Source organism: Conger conger, chromosome 1 (assembly GCF_963514075.1).
Source record: "Conger conger chromosome 1, fConCon1.1, whole genome shotgun sequence".
NCBI classification, from domain to species: domain Eukaryota; kingdom Metazoa; phylum Chordata; class Actinopteri; order Anguilliformes; family Congridae; genus Conger; species Conger conger.
The window spans coordinates 24,662,053-24,675,164 of NC_083760.1; the positions used below are offsets into that span (position 1 = coordinate 24,662,053).

The 13,112-nt window shown below is 38.5% G+C and overlaps 1 protein-coding gene across 1 annotated transcript in view; it reads left to right on the forward strand.

The window, feature by feature from the left end:
• mdga2a (MAM domain containing glycosylphosphatidylinositol anchor 2a) overlaps positions 1–2,570 on the forward strand; it is a 246,608-nt gene extending 244,038 nt beyond the window's left edge. The window contains exon 17 of the mRNA XM_061247358.1: positions 22–2,570. Within this exon, the coding sequence (XP_061103342.1) occupies positions 22–110 (89 nt within the window). The 3' untranslated portion in view covers positions 111–2,570. The remainder of the gene's footprint in view (positions 1–21) is intronic.
• Positions 2,571–13,112: the final 10,542 nt, after the last annotated feature.

A 13,112-nucleotide genomic window follows, 5' to 3' on the forward strand; every position in this document is an offset into this window, starting at 1 on the left:
TTTCCTCCACTCTGCCAACAGATCTGAGGTCTGCAGCCTGTTCCACTCCGCCCCTTATATGGCATTTATGTGTCACCCTGCTCCTGGCTGTTTTCGTCAATCGGAGGTGACCTTGCAGCGGCAGAGGCTATAAAAGTATTCACCTGGCTCTTATACCAAGGAGGAGCCTGTGTACCTGGACCTTCAATATATAATTACCAAAGATTCATCCAGTCAAACTACAGAGGGAAAGAGCAGCACACCTGGGGCTCAATTGGGAGCGAAAAAACAATGAAAAAACAACAAAAAACAAAAACAAATAAAAAACTATGGAAAAAAACTATACAAAAATGAATAAAGATCATGAAGATTATATTATTTTTGAATAAATATATGCATAGAACGCTCCCAAGGGCAGGATGGAATATTGTTTATTTGCTCTTTATGGACGGTCTTGTTTCGGGTGCACCCCAGGCTACCCTGTTACAGACATGGTTTTGGGGAATTGAAAGGGAGAATCTTTGTAAAGCACAAGGACATTGCTGAGGTTTGTTCCATAAAGTCGGTCTGTATTCTGTGGATTTGTTTTTCTCTTCAGAACAATTTTCTTTTGGCCAAGGATTTATATCTATTTGAAAGGAAGTGGTATAGAATATAAACACAAAAGCTTACCTGGCTGACTGATTGAAGAAGGTTTATAAACCCCCTCGACCTTCATGAAGGCATGATTAACCCTGGCAAGCACTTTTGCCTTTGGCTGTTAGTTTTCCTCCAGTGACCCACATGATCTCAAAGCTTATCAAGTTTTTTTGCCTTCCTTTACTTGCAACAGATAACAATACCTCCCTTTTCAGCGAAAAAAATCAGCAACCTGAGTTTTCTGTTCAGTATACCCCCATAAAAAGTGGGAGTAAAAATCCTCATATCTATGTTTTAACCCTGCATGACTTTCTGATTGTTGTTCCACGACACTGTGCCCACGTATCATTGTGGCAGCCTGGAGGAGAGTTGCTCGTGAGGTTTGAAAAGGCGGTTACGCTCTTGTACGTCCCATTTCAGCAGCTTGTCAACCCGAGGAATGGGAGCCACTTTCTGCCATGAAACCAAGTGCCTTCAGATTTCAAATAAAACTGCATCCCTGAAGTTCAAACGAAAGTTCAACGATGTATTCCAGTGCCGCTGCTGGGCTATTTTCTACACAATCCTGGCCCAAAGGCACGGTTTATAGGCCAATAGTAATACCGGAATTAACGGCCGATGTTACGTCAAAGGCTAGACGATGTTTATGGATGACCCGGCTTCTGGAATGAGCAAAAAGAAGCCCACCTATGGCTGTCTTGGTTCTGATGAAGGCAGTTACCTCCCTCAGCAGTAATGGCCTTTCAGCATGCAACAGACACCATCCTCACCTTCAAACGGAAAGGAGAAAAACTGTGCTGAGAGAAGGAGAGTGACGGCAGAACGTTTTCACAGTCACCAAGCCAGAGGACTAGGCGCACTGGTGTTGGGCCTGTGGTATACTGGGGTGAAAAGCTAGGCGGAGTTTGCCCTGGCTCACCAAAAGCGATTCAAGAGTTAGCCCCCAACCCAATCCAAGAGGTCCCTAGGCATGCAAAGACATTTCTCTGACATACAGGGACTACAGTGCTAAGAGAGCCTCAGCATCACAATCTTTAAGGACAGGGTTACACTGAAAACTAGCAACCCGCTGGATGAAATATAGGTTTTCCTGCCTCTGCCCTGTGTTTCCAGCTGTGTGGATTCTGACAAAAACAAATATTTTATTAATCTAGCGAGTGTAGCTCTGCTTTTACACAAACTGTAAAGAATGACTTTGGAACTACCTGAGATCATTGGATACCTTAACCAGCTGGTTTTTGAAAATGTATTGTAAAATCTCCCTTACATTGTTGATTATGATGATATCTAAAGACTCCTTTCATTTTTCTCCTTTCTCCATGCTTTCTTTTTGCCGAAAAGATCTGAATTTATAGCTTCATGTAACAGACTCTTTTTTTACTTATGGTTTCATTCTGGAATATCACCCTTTCTTTGTCCCCTCACATTACAAAAATATCAAAAAGAAGCAGAAGATGATATGCAAATTAATTAGGTAAATTATTTTAATTGAGGGCTCCATTAGGTAACATTTGTGAGTATTCATACAAAAGCACAAGATGTAATAATAAAGATACAAAACCAAGGCTCCTTTTTTCTTTTTTTTCTTTTTTTTCTTTTTTTTCTTTTTTTTTGCTTTAATCTGTAGATTTTTACACCCAGAATTTTAAAAATTACATCCTTGCAACTTATGACATAAACCAGAAAAAAAAAGATTTTACATCTGTGTTCAATAAAGCTCTTTTTTGGGTAAGATGTGATTTATTGCATGTGTGTTTGCTGTTATAAAAAAGCAAAAGTCTAAAAATAAGACAACTATTAGCCCTTTTCATTTTACCAGCTCTCCAGAGGCTTACAGTTTTGTGTTTGACTGCTTTGTTTATCTCTGATTTGTGCAGCCATTATCAACTCCCCAGTGAACACTTGTCTGAAGTTCAAAGGAGTTGGGTGGAAAATACAAGTACAAATTCGTTTTTTGTGTCTTGCAAATTAATCTCTTTGCACACTCAGTTTTTACAAACATGTAATGTAGTTTCACACAAAGAGATCAGGTGACACTCTATTTCTTTGCCCCCGTCTGTTTTTCCATTTTACATGTCTACCACCAGCAAACCCACTGTGTACAGCAGAGTATGTTTTTGCTCATGGCCACTGCTTCCACAAGAAATTGCATTACAATGGGTGAAGTGAGTTCTTATTTTTTACCTAAGGTAAATGCTCTATATAATGCTTTGCATAAAATACATAAAATACATGAGCTTTTGGGGAGGAGGCGCTACCCCATTTTTTCCCATTGAGGATGAAAGTATGCCTTTTCCCCATCTCAAATAACCTGAAACTTATCTCTAACTATAATTATTCTCTCATTATTTCTATTTATTTCCCTAATGATATAGTAGAGCTTACATAACGTAATTATAAATAAATATATCTAACGCTTATTTTCCATTATGTGTGCTCAGTAGTTTATCCAATGAGAGTCTGTGAGCTTTCTGTCTCAGTTTATTGTTCTGTCTCATTATGTGATTGTAATAGTTCTCACATCTCACATCGCCCCACCATTTCATCTGTTGAGTGCATTTTTACTGTCTTCACGCAAATGTAAAACAAATTTATTTCTCGAATTAATATCTTGAAGTAACATACATTAATAATGCTGTTTTCCACCAGGAGGGTTGACAGGAGAGTTCCAAACCAGTAATATCATCGTATTCTTGTGAACTGCTAGTGGACATTTTTCATTTTACACTGGTATTCGACTACAGCAAAGGTCTTCTGCCCTGAAGTGCCTGTTTTCTTCAGGGAACTCAGGAAAAACTCACCTTCTCAGAATACATATATCTAACATGGACCTGTGAGGGATCCATATGTTTCTTTTTCTGACAGTAATAATAGTACATTTCCCCTATAGTTCGACCGATTTCCCAACAGTACATCTTCAGCTATAGGCTTGTGTGGGTCAAGGGCAGCCTACTGTTCAGGCATTCCATAATTTATTGCTGTTATACCTTGCTGTCTTGAGTTGTGAAAACGGTATTGACATGCCATCGTTGGCATGGACATGTTTTGTTTGCAGTTTTATGTCCATATTTTAGTAACCTGCACCATAATGAACAGATTAAAATATACACTGTGTTAACTGCCCATCAAATTAAAATGCTGTGTGGAAGTCCTTTTCGATTTTTAAAATAAATAATTATCTTTCTTAAATGGGGCTAATTTTTTCCTTCTCAAAATATTATTTTCCAAAACATGTAAATGTACAATATTATACACTCACAGTGCAAGTGATAAGGGTCCTTTAAAATCACTGCAGTGGTTAAATATTTAATGATTGGGACGAGTGTCAAGGTTTATAACCTTTATTGCATTTTGATTGCCAGAGCAAGCCGCAAGTTAATACTTCTTCACGCTCACAGGGGAGACAGTGAAAGGCTTGATCTTATATGCATTCTTCGGGATTGTTGGAGAAAATAAATCTGGATGGGAAAAATCTGTAGAGTTCTGGCAATATTTGCCAAGGGGGGATTTTGAAATGTGAATGAATTACTCGAATGCGCATTGTGCCAGCACAAAGAAAAAACAAACAAACAAGCTTATCATGAAGTGCAGGATCCAGATTTGGACAGCTGAGCTGTGGCAGGAGACAGCAGGTCCAAGCCCTGCCCAAAGACTTGTGCTCGTTAAGTCTGAAAAACTGACTACATTTTCAGTTTGGCATGAACGTGGAATGTAAATTTAATTTTATATACATTTTTCTTCCAGAAATGTTTTAAAGACCATTATGAATCTGATTTTACTATGCTAATCATTCACACAGATTTGTTTTTATTATTAGGCAAGATGACAAAAAAAACCCCCAGAATGTTGCTAGTCTGGAACAAAAACAAAAATACTCCCAGGGGGTGAATGCCATTGATAAAAAATATGATATCTTTCCTTTTATCCACTTTTTCACCTGCACACAAGGAGTGTTTTTAAGTAATGCATCAAGCGATTTCCTTCCTGGAGCAAAAGAGTGGAAGCTCCCATTCTTTCACAAGACAGGTGTTAGTCAGTTCCTCCAATCCTGGAAAGTAGAGCAGCATGCTCTAGCTGTGTATGTTATACTGAACATTTTACCGTATAATATTGGTTCTGATCCGATATCCCTATCTATACCTCTTCAGGCGCTGGCTCAGTCGATCCCCTACACCGCTGAAACTGGGGAAAGGGGAACGGGGGAGTAATTTTGTGCACATCTGGGCTGGAGCATTACCATCTGCTTTGCCTCATCTGCAGTCAACACGTCCACCTCATCACACACAGAACACCCCCTTCTGCACATTATTAAATGTACATGTGGCTTTTGTAATGGTGCGGTTGTTTATTTGCACTGTGGCACGTTCCTTGTGTTTACCGGGATCTGCTCACTGTCGGGGTCAGGTTAAGTTGGGGCACTAAGTTTAATGAATATAAATAAAGAGATGCTGTTTGGTATGTGTAGTGTGCTCAAGAGCTGCACAATGTGCAAATGTGGACAACACGGTTAATGAGCATGAGTCATTGTGAAGAATATAATCGAGAGGGTGACCTCGTTTTTGGAAAACTGTGATGAAAATTCATCACCAACTCAGGTGAGTTTCTTCCTTTTTTCAGTTTTTTCTTCTAATGCAAGCACATTTGTGATAAGGTGTTAACCATATTGGTTGGACATAATTAAAATGAGAAACTGAACAACATATAATAAGATGGTCCAAACAGAAAAAGTGTAAAAAAAAGGCCAGGAATGTGATCTTGTATGCTTCATTTATACAGCTTAAAAAAACAATTCAAATAATTGTTGCATTCCTGTGATTTTACTAACCATTATTTCCTACTCTGTGTATTTTTCATTTCATTTCATTAAGTGTGTATAAAGCCCAGCAGCCTTCTGCAATGTATGAGCATGCTGAATGACTGTTCCGATTTGATCTATAACGGTTCTGGTTGACCTTCAGAGTCCTGGTCTGTTGTTGTCACTATCATACTTATTTTTTCTCATTTTAATTTCCTCTGTTTTACTGCATATCTGCATGTTATGCTCAGTTTGCGACCATGGGAGGCTACTCAGTTTTGCTGATTTTTAGGGAGATAGATACAAGAATTGTTTCTCCTGAATATTTCCAGTCAGTTCAGGAGAAACAATTCTTGTAGTATGGACTGCATATCTGGCAGCAGCATGATCGTTTGAGGCTCATTTCATATCTTGGACCCTTGATGACTTAAAGCCATTCAGCCAACAAATGTGTTCCATACAGCATAATTTACTGCTGAATCTAGTCCCACCCCCCAATTCCCATTGAGATCCATTCAAATGCAAAGGGTTTTAGTATCGCTAAAATAAGGCCATAAAATAGGACAACATGAAAATAAGATATGACTCTGATTATGTTGATAGGTCACAGACATCAGGAAGTTATGGCATGCAAAGGATAAGTAACCAAATACAAAACATGACACTTATTTAACATTATGTTAATTTGTCTCAAACGTTGAAATGGGACATTACATATACAAAGTGCTGTAATTACTACATGATGAAACCAAAGAAAATACCATTTAATAAAATCTCTAGGTCTGTGCTTTTTTGTTTGATTACAAACAGATAAAATAAAAATAAGAATAAAAAGCAGAAAAAGACAAGATGACCCCAAACCTTTGAACGGTAGTGTATGTGTCACTACAAATTGACACATAGAATTTACTCAAGAATCCTTGTGATATTGTCTACTCCGCAACTTGGTATCTTATAATAGTACAAAATGTATTGTAAATGGATTATTAAAAAGTATAGTTTAGAGTGGCAGACATATCCAAGGGCTACACAAGACTGGTTTTTAGTCTATCAAATTGATGTTTGTGTCCAAGGCCAGGCAATTCATATGTGCCAGATCTGTAAATCTGACTAATCTGAGTTAGTCACATATTTAGAAGACTACAACTTCAGCATACCACAGTGTTCTCCTGTTGTTCACTTTGGAGATTGTTGATGGATGGGGGAGCTCGTCTTTCATCATCGAGATTATTGACGAGGATGGCGGGTAAAAAGGGGTGTTCTGCGGTTGTTCCTCATGGAGATGGTTGCAGAGGTTCTCTGACCGTCAACATGCAACCAGTCATTTTAACCAGCAAAACCCCCGCAAAACCCCCCCCCCCCCCCGATCCAGCCTCACTGGTCCTTTGATGAAGTTATAACTGGTTTGGAATTTTATATGGAAAATAAAATCTATATTCACAATCAGTTGGCTGTGTTTTTATCTGTTGAAAGATCAACTTACTATAAATGAAAAGCTGCTGTATACTGTACTGTGGATGTTGTTGCAGCAAAATAGTAGTTTATGCTTAATTTATGTCGTTTATGTAGTATTAATGCTTAATGTGTACTGCTACCAAGAAGTTTTGAAGTGTATAAACATGTAATACACGTTTTAAAAATGAGCAATGGTCTGGAGCTTGCTAAAAATGGAAATGAGTTAGTTCTGCTCATACTAATAGAAACCAAGTAGCTACAAATATGTAATGAAAAAACAAATGCAATCCATTGTACTGAACAAATATGAAATACTGTCTGTGTATTTAAAAAATGCAAGTATATGTTGTGTTCAGTTCAAACCAACTGCAAGCTTACAACCAGATCTCTGATTATTTAGTAATCAAGTCAATACAGTGTGGCAATAAAAAAAGTAGCATATGAGGCACCCAAAGTGATGCATGGAGTTGGTTTCCAATATATTTATTATTTTTCTCCTGCTACATTAATTTGATCTGGACAGGAGATCAAGTCAGGGCAAGGCAAAAGAATGCTGGTTTATTTTTTTACTTGGTCTGCCAATGGCACAGGGAGTAAATGAAAGGATTTCATTTTGGGCAAGTTTGTGAGGGCATGCAATAGTCCTGATGAGCGAGCCTGCCAAACAGCTGAAAAGGTTGAGTGGTGAGACAGCAAACACAGCACGAGAACAAGCATACTGAGGAGCCTGTGCCTGAATCTTGATAGATTTCAATACCAGACAGAAGAGTTGTTCTGCATGAGCTAGCAGTGGCTGGGGCTAATACACTGCATTACAGTGCCGAAATAGCATTTTTAAAGAAAAGATAACTATTTAGGGACACGCATCTATGACCTCTGGTTATCAGACCTAGAAATTTGCTTCCAAAGGTTTAGAGGATATTTATAGTACGAACGTTTGTCTGGGAATTGGAATCTTAAACAAACACATTAAGACATTGCTATTGTATTGTATATTCTAGTATAGTCTAGTCAGATTTTTGCAATAAAAGTGAAGCTGTGTAGCATGTGCTATTAGGCTCACCTCTCTTATGCCCATCTATTCTATAAATGGAATACATATTTGCATATGCAGGCCTAAAGTTTGTTTTAGTTCATGTTTTAACCCAAAAATTAGGTATGGTTCCTAAGCCACAAGCCAGCTGTAAATGTTTATTTTGGTATAGCCTGCAAATATCAGTACAATAGATAGTCATCAGTTCTGTAAAACAAATACAGTAACATTGGGAGGGGAGAGGGGGCTTTGTCACACTTTTGGCACAATATATCACAATGGAATGAATGGAATAGCCCTGGCAGTATGACAGAGAAGCCCATCTGCCCATGTCATAACAGATTTTCTATGTTGGCCTGTGGGGCCCGATCGTCTCAGCCCTACGTCTGGTAACGCCCACAAGGTGCAGGGCGCAGAAATCGTAGCTATGTGTCAATTGGCTAGCTGTCTGTAGATCGTAGTAGTTGAAGCTGTAGTAGCGGTCTCGTTATAACTAGGAGATTTTCATAGTAGCTAAGCTGTAGCCTAATAAATATCACAGCTTATGAAAATATGACCAAGAACAAGGTTGAAAACCTCTTAGCCTCTATAGAGAAGCCACAGATCAAAATGTTGGGATGTGGTAGCCTAGACTAACGTGGTCAAATCCTTTAGAATTACCTACTATTTTTACATTTTAGCTAGAGGAGTGACATGCTGTGCTTTTGTAAATTTAACCACAGAAAGTAAGATTAAGAAGATTAAGGAGAAAAAAAGTTTAATTGCTTGCACTGGACACATTTTCATTGAATAATTCTATGATATACAGTAGCTTGTTGTATTAATGCTAGCTAAGTAGTTTGCTGTGGTATTATAAAATTAATAAAAATAGTTGCCTACACATAATTTCAGGGAGATTGAGCTGATTTTGTTCTTACTCTGTGTGGTAGCGTAATATTTGACTGTAAGCATAGCCTGTTGAAATGATCCACATTTATTTCACCTTTTCTTCACTGTATCATGCAGTTGCAGACCACCCACAATATAAACAGGTAATTATACCAGCTAACTTTATGAACTGATAATTATGCCAGCTCCCCTGATTACCTTCATGTGTGATCAAATGCTAAATTGGCAAAGATTGAGCCAAACCGTTTCATGTGCCTCCCGAATTTAGCTTTGAACGTCATTTATTTGAAATGCTAGGCCCATCTGCACTCCCAAGGTAGGTTACTTTCTTATAGCCCTATTTTGCAAGTGAGCAGCTAGTGATAGTATGTTATAAGGGTTTCATCACAGTGTCAAACAAGCAAGGTTGAGGCTCACAATAGTCACTGCTAGGCTTGACATGCTTGTTGGTGCCCCACCAGAATCTTTATGCTAAAAACGGCACTGCAAGTCATTCTGAATATTCAAATAACTGAATCAAAGGACCAACTGGGCCAGATCTGGGAGGTGCTTTGTTCCCCAAATGCAATTGCTGGTAGCCCTGTTATTGTCAGACGCGAATCTCTGTGACCATCAACAATCCCCATGACGAACAACTGCAGAACATCCCCTTTACCCCCCGTCTCCCGTCAATAATCCCTACAATGAATGACAGTGGAACGTGACCCTTCAGAGTCAGATACACAGTTCTAGCACACATAAATTGCCTGGTCTTGGGTACAAGCATCAATTTGCTAGTCACTCAGCTCAAAGCCTGTCCAGGGATACATCTGTGTCCAGGGAGGGAGATGCGGACTTCCGGGATTTGACCGTTGTTTGTTGCATGGAGAAAGAGAGAGTGCCCACGCCACCACAAAATAAATAATAAAGAGTATTTGCCCTTCCCCCTCATGGTTTCCGGGCAAAAATAATAAATTAACACAATAAATCCATTCCATCAATTGGGTATTTATGTACGTTGATCAGTGCTATGTGAAATTACAGTACAATGTTTTTCATGATTAAACTGAACATTCTATATGTTAGCTTTATCATATACTAATTTGCCTAAACTCTATTTATAGAAACACTATAAACACACATTTATTCTTTTCCTGGAATGCTATTTGTTATAGTGACATAGTTTTGACTTTAGTCTACTGGTAAAATAGTGCTATGATGTATTTAGAATTCAAAATAGCTCTCTATCTCACTTGTTTTCACTTTCTTTCTCTATCTCTGAGGGGGCAACTGCAATGTGAGGAGTTATAATGGATGTTTCCCTCAGATTATTTTGAGAAAAAGGATAAGATTACAAATTGAACTCATGCACACGCATTCTAACAAAGGCTTTTAGATGCATTTCTGTTGCTTTCCTGGGCAGAGCTAATACTGTTCACATGTGAGCAGCAGGAGAAAAATCAATATTTTTCACACAAGCAAATGAATTATGCTCATCAGAGCTACATAACTTTAGCAAGGCCTGTGGAGTTATTGCAGTGACAGTGACTATGAAAATAGAGATACTGTCAGAGCCGGGCGGCCCTATACACTTAATACGCAAGTTGCATAGGGCCCCGCAAATTACACAAGGGCCCCGCCTCCCCCTCGTGTACATGGATTCGCAATTGGAATGAATCCGATTGGAATAAAAATGCCTCATGTAACCATTCAATTGGAACATAATATCCTATTCTGAATTTTATTCGGTTTAAAAGGGAGAACATATGCCATGTAACACTTAAACCGACTACTGTCTTTGGATGAAATACATATTCTTTCTGCACGTGTTTGTTGACAGCAGTAATTGTCAGCTGCCTCTGGGAGACTTGCTTTTTTCTTTTGCAAACATTAACGGTACAATAGATAAGATTTTTTATGTTAAAACATTGATACCATTCCTATCATTGTAAAAGGCTCACTGACATGTTGACTCACCCTCTGCCTGTGTTTATAGTCCTTAAATTACGGTTTCAAAGTGTACATTTGTCAGGCCGTCACTCACTCTGTATCAAAACATTGTACAGCTGTACAGCAATTCACGCTCAGTGGTTGAAAATTGGTTCTAACTGCCACAGTCAATGGTGTAGACGCTTATTCCCATTTTTCGTGTAGCTTCCCAAATTGCACTCCAGCGATCACTGAAACTCTGTATACTATTGCTTATTACATAGACTACATATCTAGTTATTAAACAAAACCTGTTTGTCATCGGCAGCAACAAGCAAATTATCTATATTCAGCTTGACGAATTTACAAATATCCACTTATGATAAAATATAGGCAATATGAACATAGTAGCGATTGCACAAGCGTTGTGCTTCAGGTGGATATTTGTACATTTGGGAAGCTAACTAGTAATAGCTAATTTGCTTGTTGTAACTGATAGCGAACTGGTATTGTTTTCTAACTAGATAAGCAATAGTATACAGAGTTTCAGTGATCGCTTGTCTGGAGTACAATTCGGGCAGCTACACGTTCCTTTTTTCTCTTTACATGTTCAATCATCCGTGTTCAGCTAAACCTTTATTTCTTTCAAACTGTAAGTTACAGTTGCATTGTTTCTGGTAGACTATCATATCTTAGTTATATAGCTAGCAAGTTACATAGCCACATAACTTGCTTGCTCACAATATAGTTGGTTAGCTCAAGTGAAAACTTCAAAAAGACAAAAACTATAAATAGTGTTGTGTAGCACACCAAAGTCAAGATTTCATAAAGTCACATGTTCAGCGAACATTTTCTTACTAGAACACTGCTTTGTATTTGTCACTGTCAGCTTTCCAAAACAGTGCACAAGAACACTGAACCGTATAATAACCGTTTATATTGCGAGACTGTGGGTTGTGGTTTGAGGTTGTTTGTCATTGCAATTCCTCTCTTGACCATTAGGAGTCCAAAATTTCCGATTGTACCTTTAAACGTTAAAAGAACTAAAAAAAATGTGAAAGGCTTCGATGGTCAACCAAATAAAAAGAAACGCTGGAAAAGTTTAAAGACTGCTAAAGGGCTAAAAGCCAAAAAAAAAAAAGTGGTTCTGGTTTGGACAAGAAGCAAGTATTGTGCTGCCCGAGCATTCTGCGCTATTAGAAATATCTGATGAAATGCCTGGCATGTAAACACACAGCTTATTCGGATCAAATTTATTCAGTGTGCATGTTAAATCAGAACAAATTATTCAGAATGAAGAAATATTCTGTATGCAACCGCAGCTAGTATTTACAACTTTGATGAGAGGATGAAGCGGAACTGTCACATTCTGTTTCCCCAGTCCTAGTGTTGTGTCCTGTCAACACAAAATGTCCCAATTTGCTTGTCGTTCTGTCATTTGTTTTATTATCTCTTACCAGACTCTACAATTCACAGATTATGTTCTCTACCTTCGCCAGTTCGAATTGCCTACCTGTGTAATGGTAAATGGTAAAAGGTGTCCATCCAGAATCAAACACGGCCTGGGAAATAATTAAGCCGCGCTGTCTCCATGTGTGTGCACAAGTGCGTGCGTGACTGTGTTTATGCTTCAGTGCTCACATGTATAAATGTACGTTTGACAACAGAAAAGCAAAAGCCAGGTTGAAATAAAGAGGAGCTCACAATGTTTTTTGACTTGGGCTCAGACAAGAAATGAATGTACAACTGTCTGGTTTAGTCGGGCTCAGCTAGCAATTGTGTGATATGGGCCAGGTTCGGACACCTATCTGAGGCTCATGCAGGGCTCTAATTTGGGAGCCTTGTTGGACATGCACAGGATAATTCAGTAACTAATATAATGTTACAAATATGGGAATGATATCATCTTCCAAGGCTATTACAGCTCATTTGTCAATGTTTGAGGAGTCTGCAGAGGTTATAAAATGGAGTAGAATTGCATAGCAATGCAAATCAAGGAACCCTCTGCACTGCAGCATCTTATGGACATAAATATTGGCTTTTTTCATAATGAACTGGGGTAATAAACCAGTGCCATACTATAAATCTTTGTGATGGCATGAAACAATGTCACCTCCATAACAGCACCCATTCAGTGCTGCCAAATGTTGGTTACAGCATATGACTGTATACAAACATTGAAAAAAATTTCTACCCCAAAGATTGCACATCCTCCACGAACAGCTCACATATTTAATGGGCACTTTTTTCTTAAAGGGTTTCCTTCCCTAGGTCATGCATTGCTAGGTAATTTGAATACAGAACTAATGTAAAACATGGAAAGCTTCTTGTAGGGGGTTTACTCCCCTTTCCAACAAGGTAAAATGTGGCATATTCAGGTGACGTACAGATTATCTCCGCGTTTGCATAGCAGAA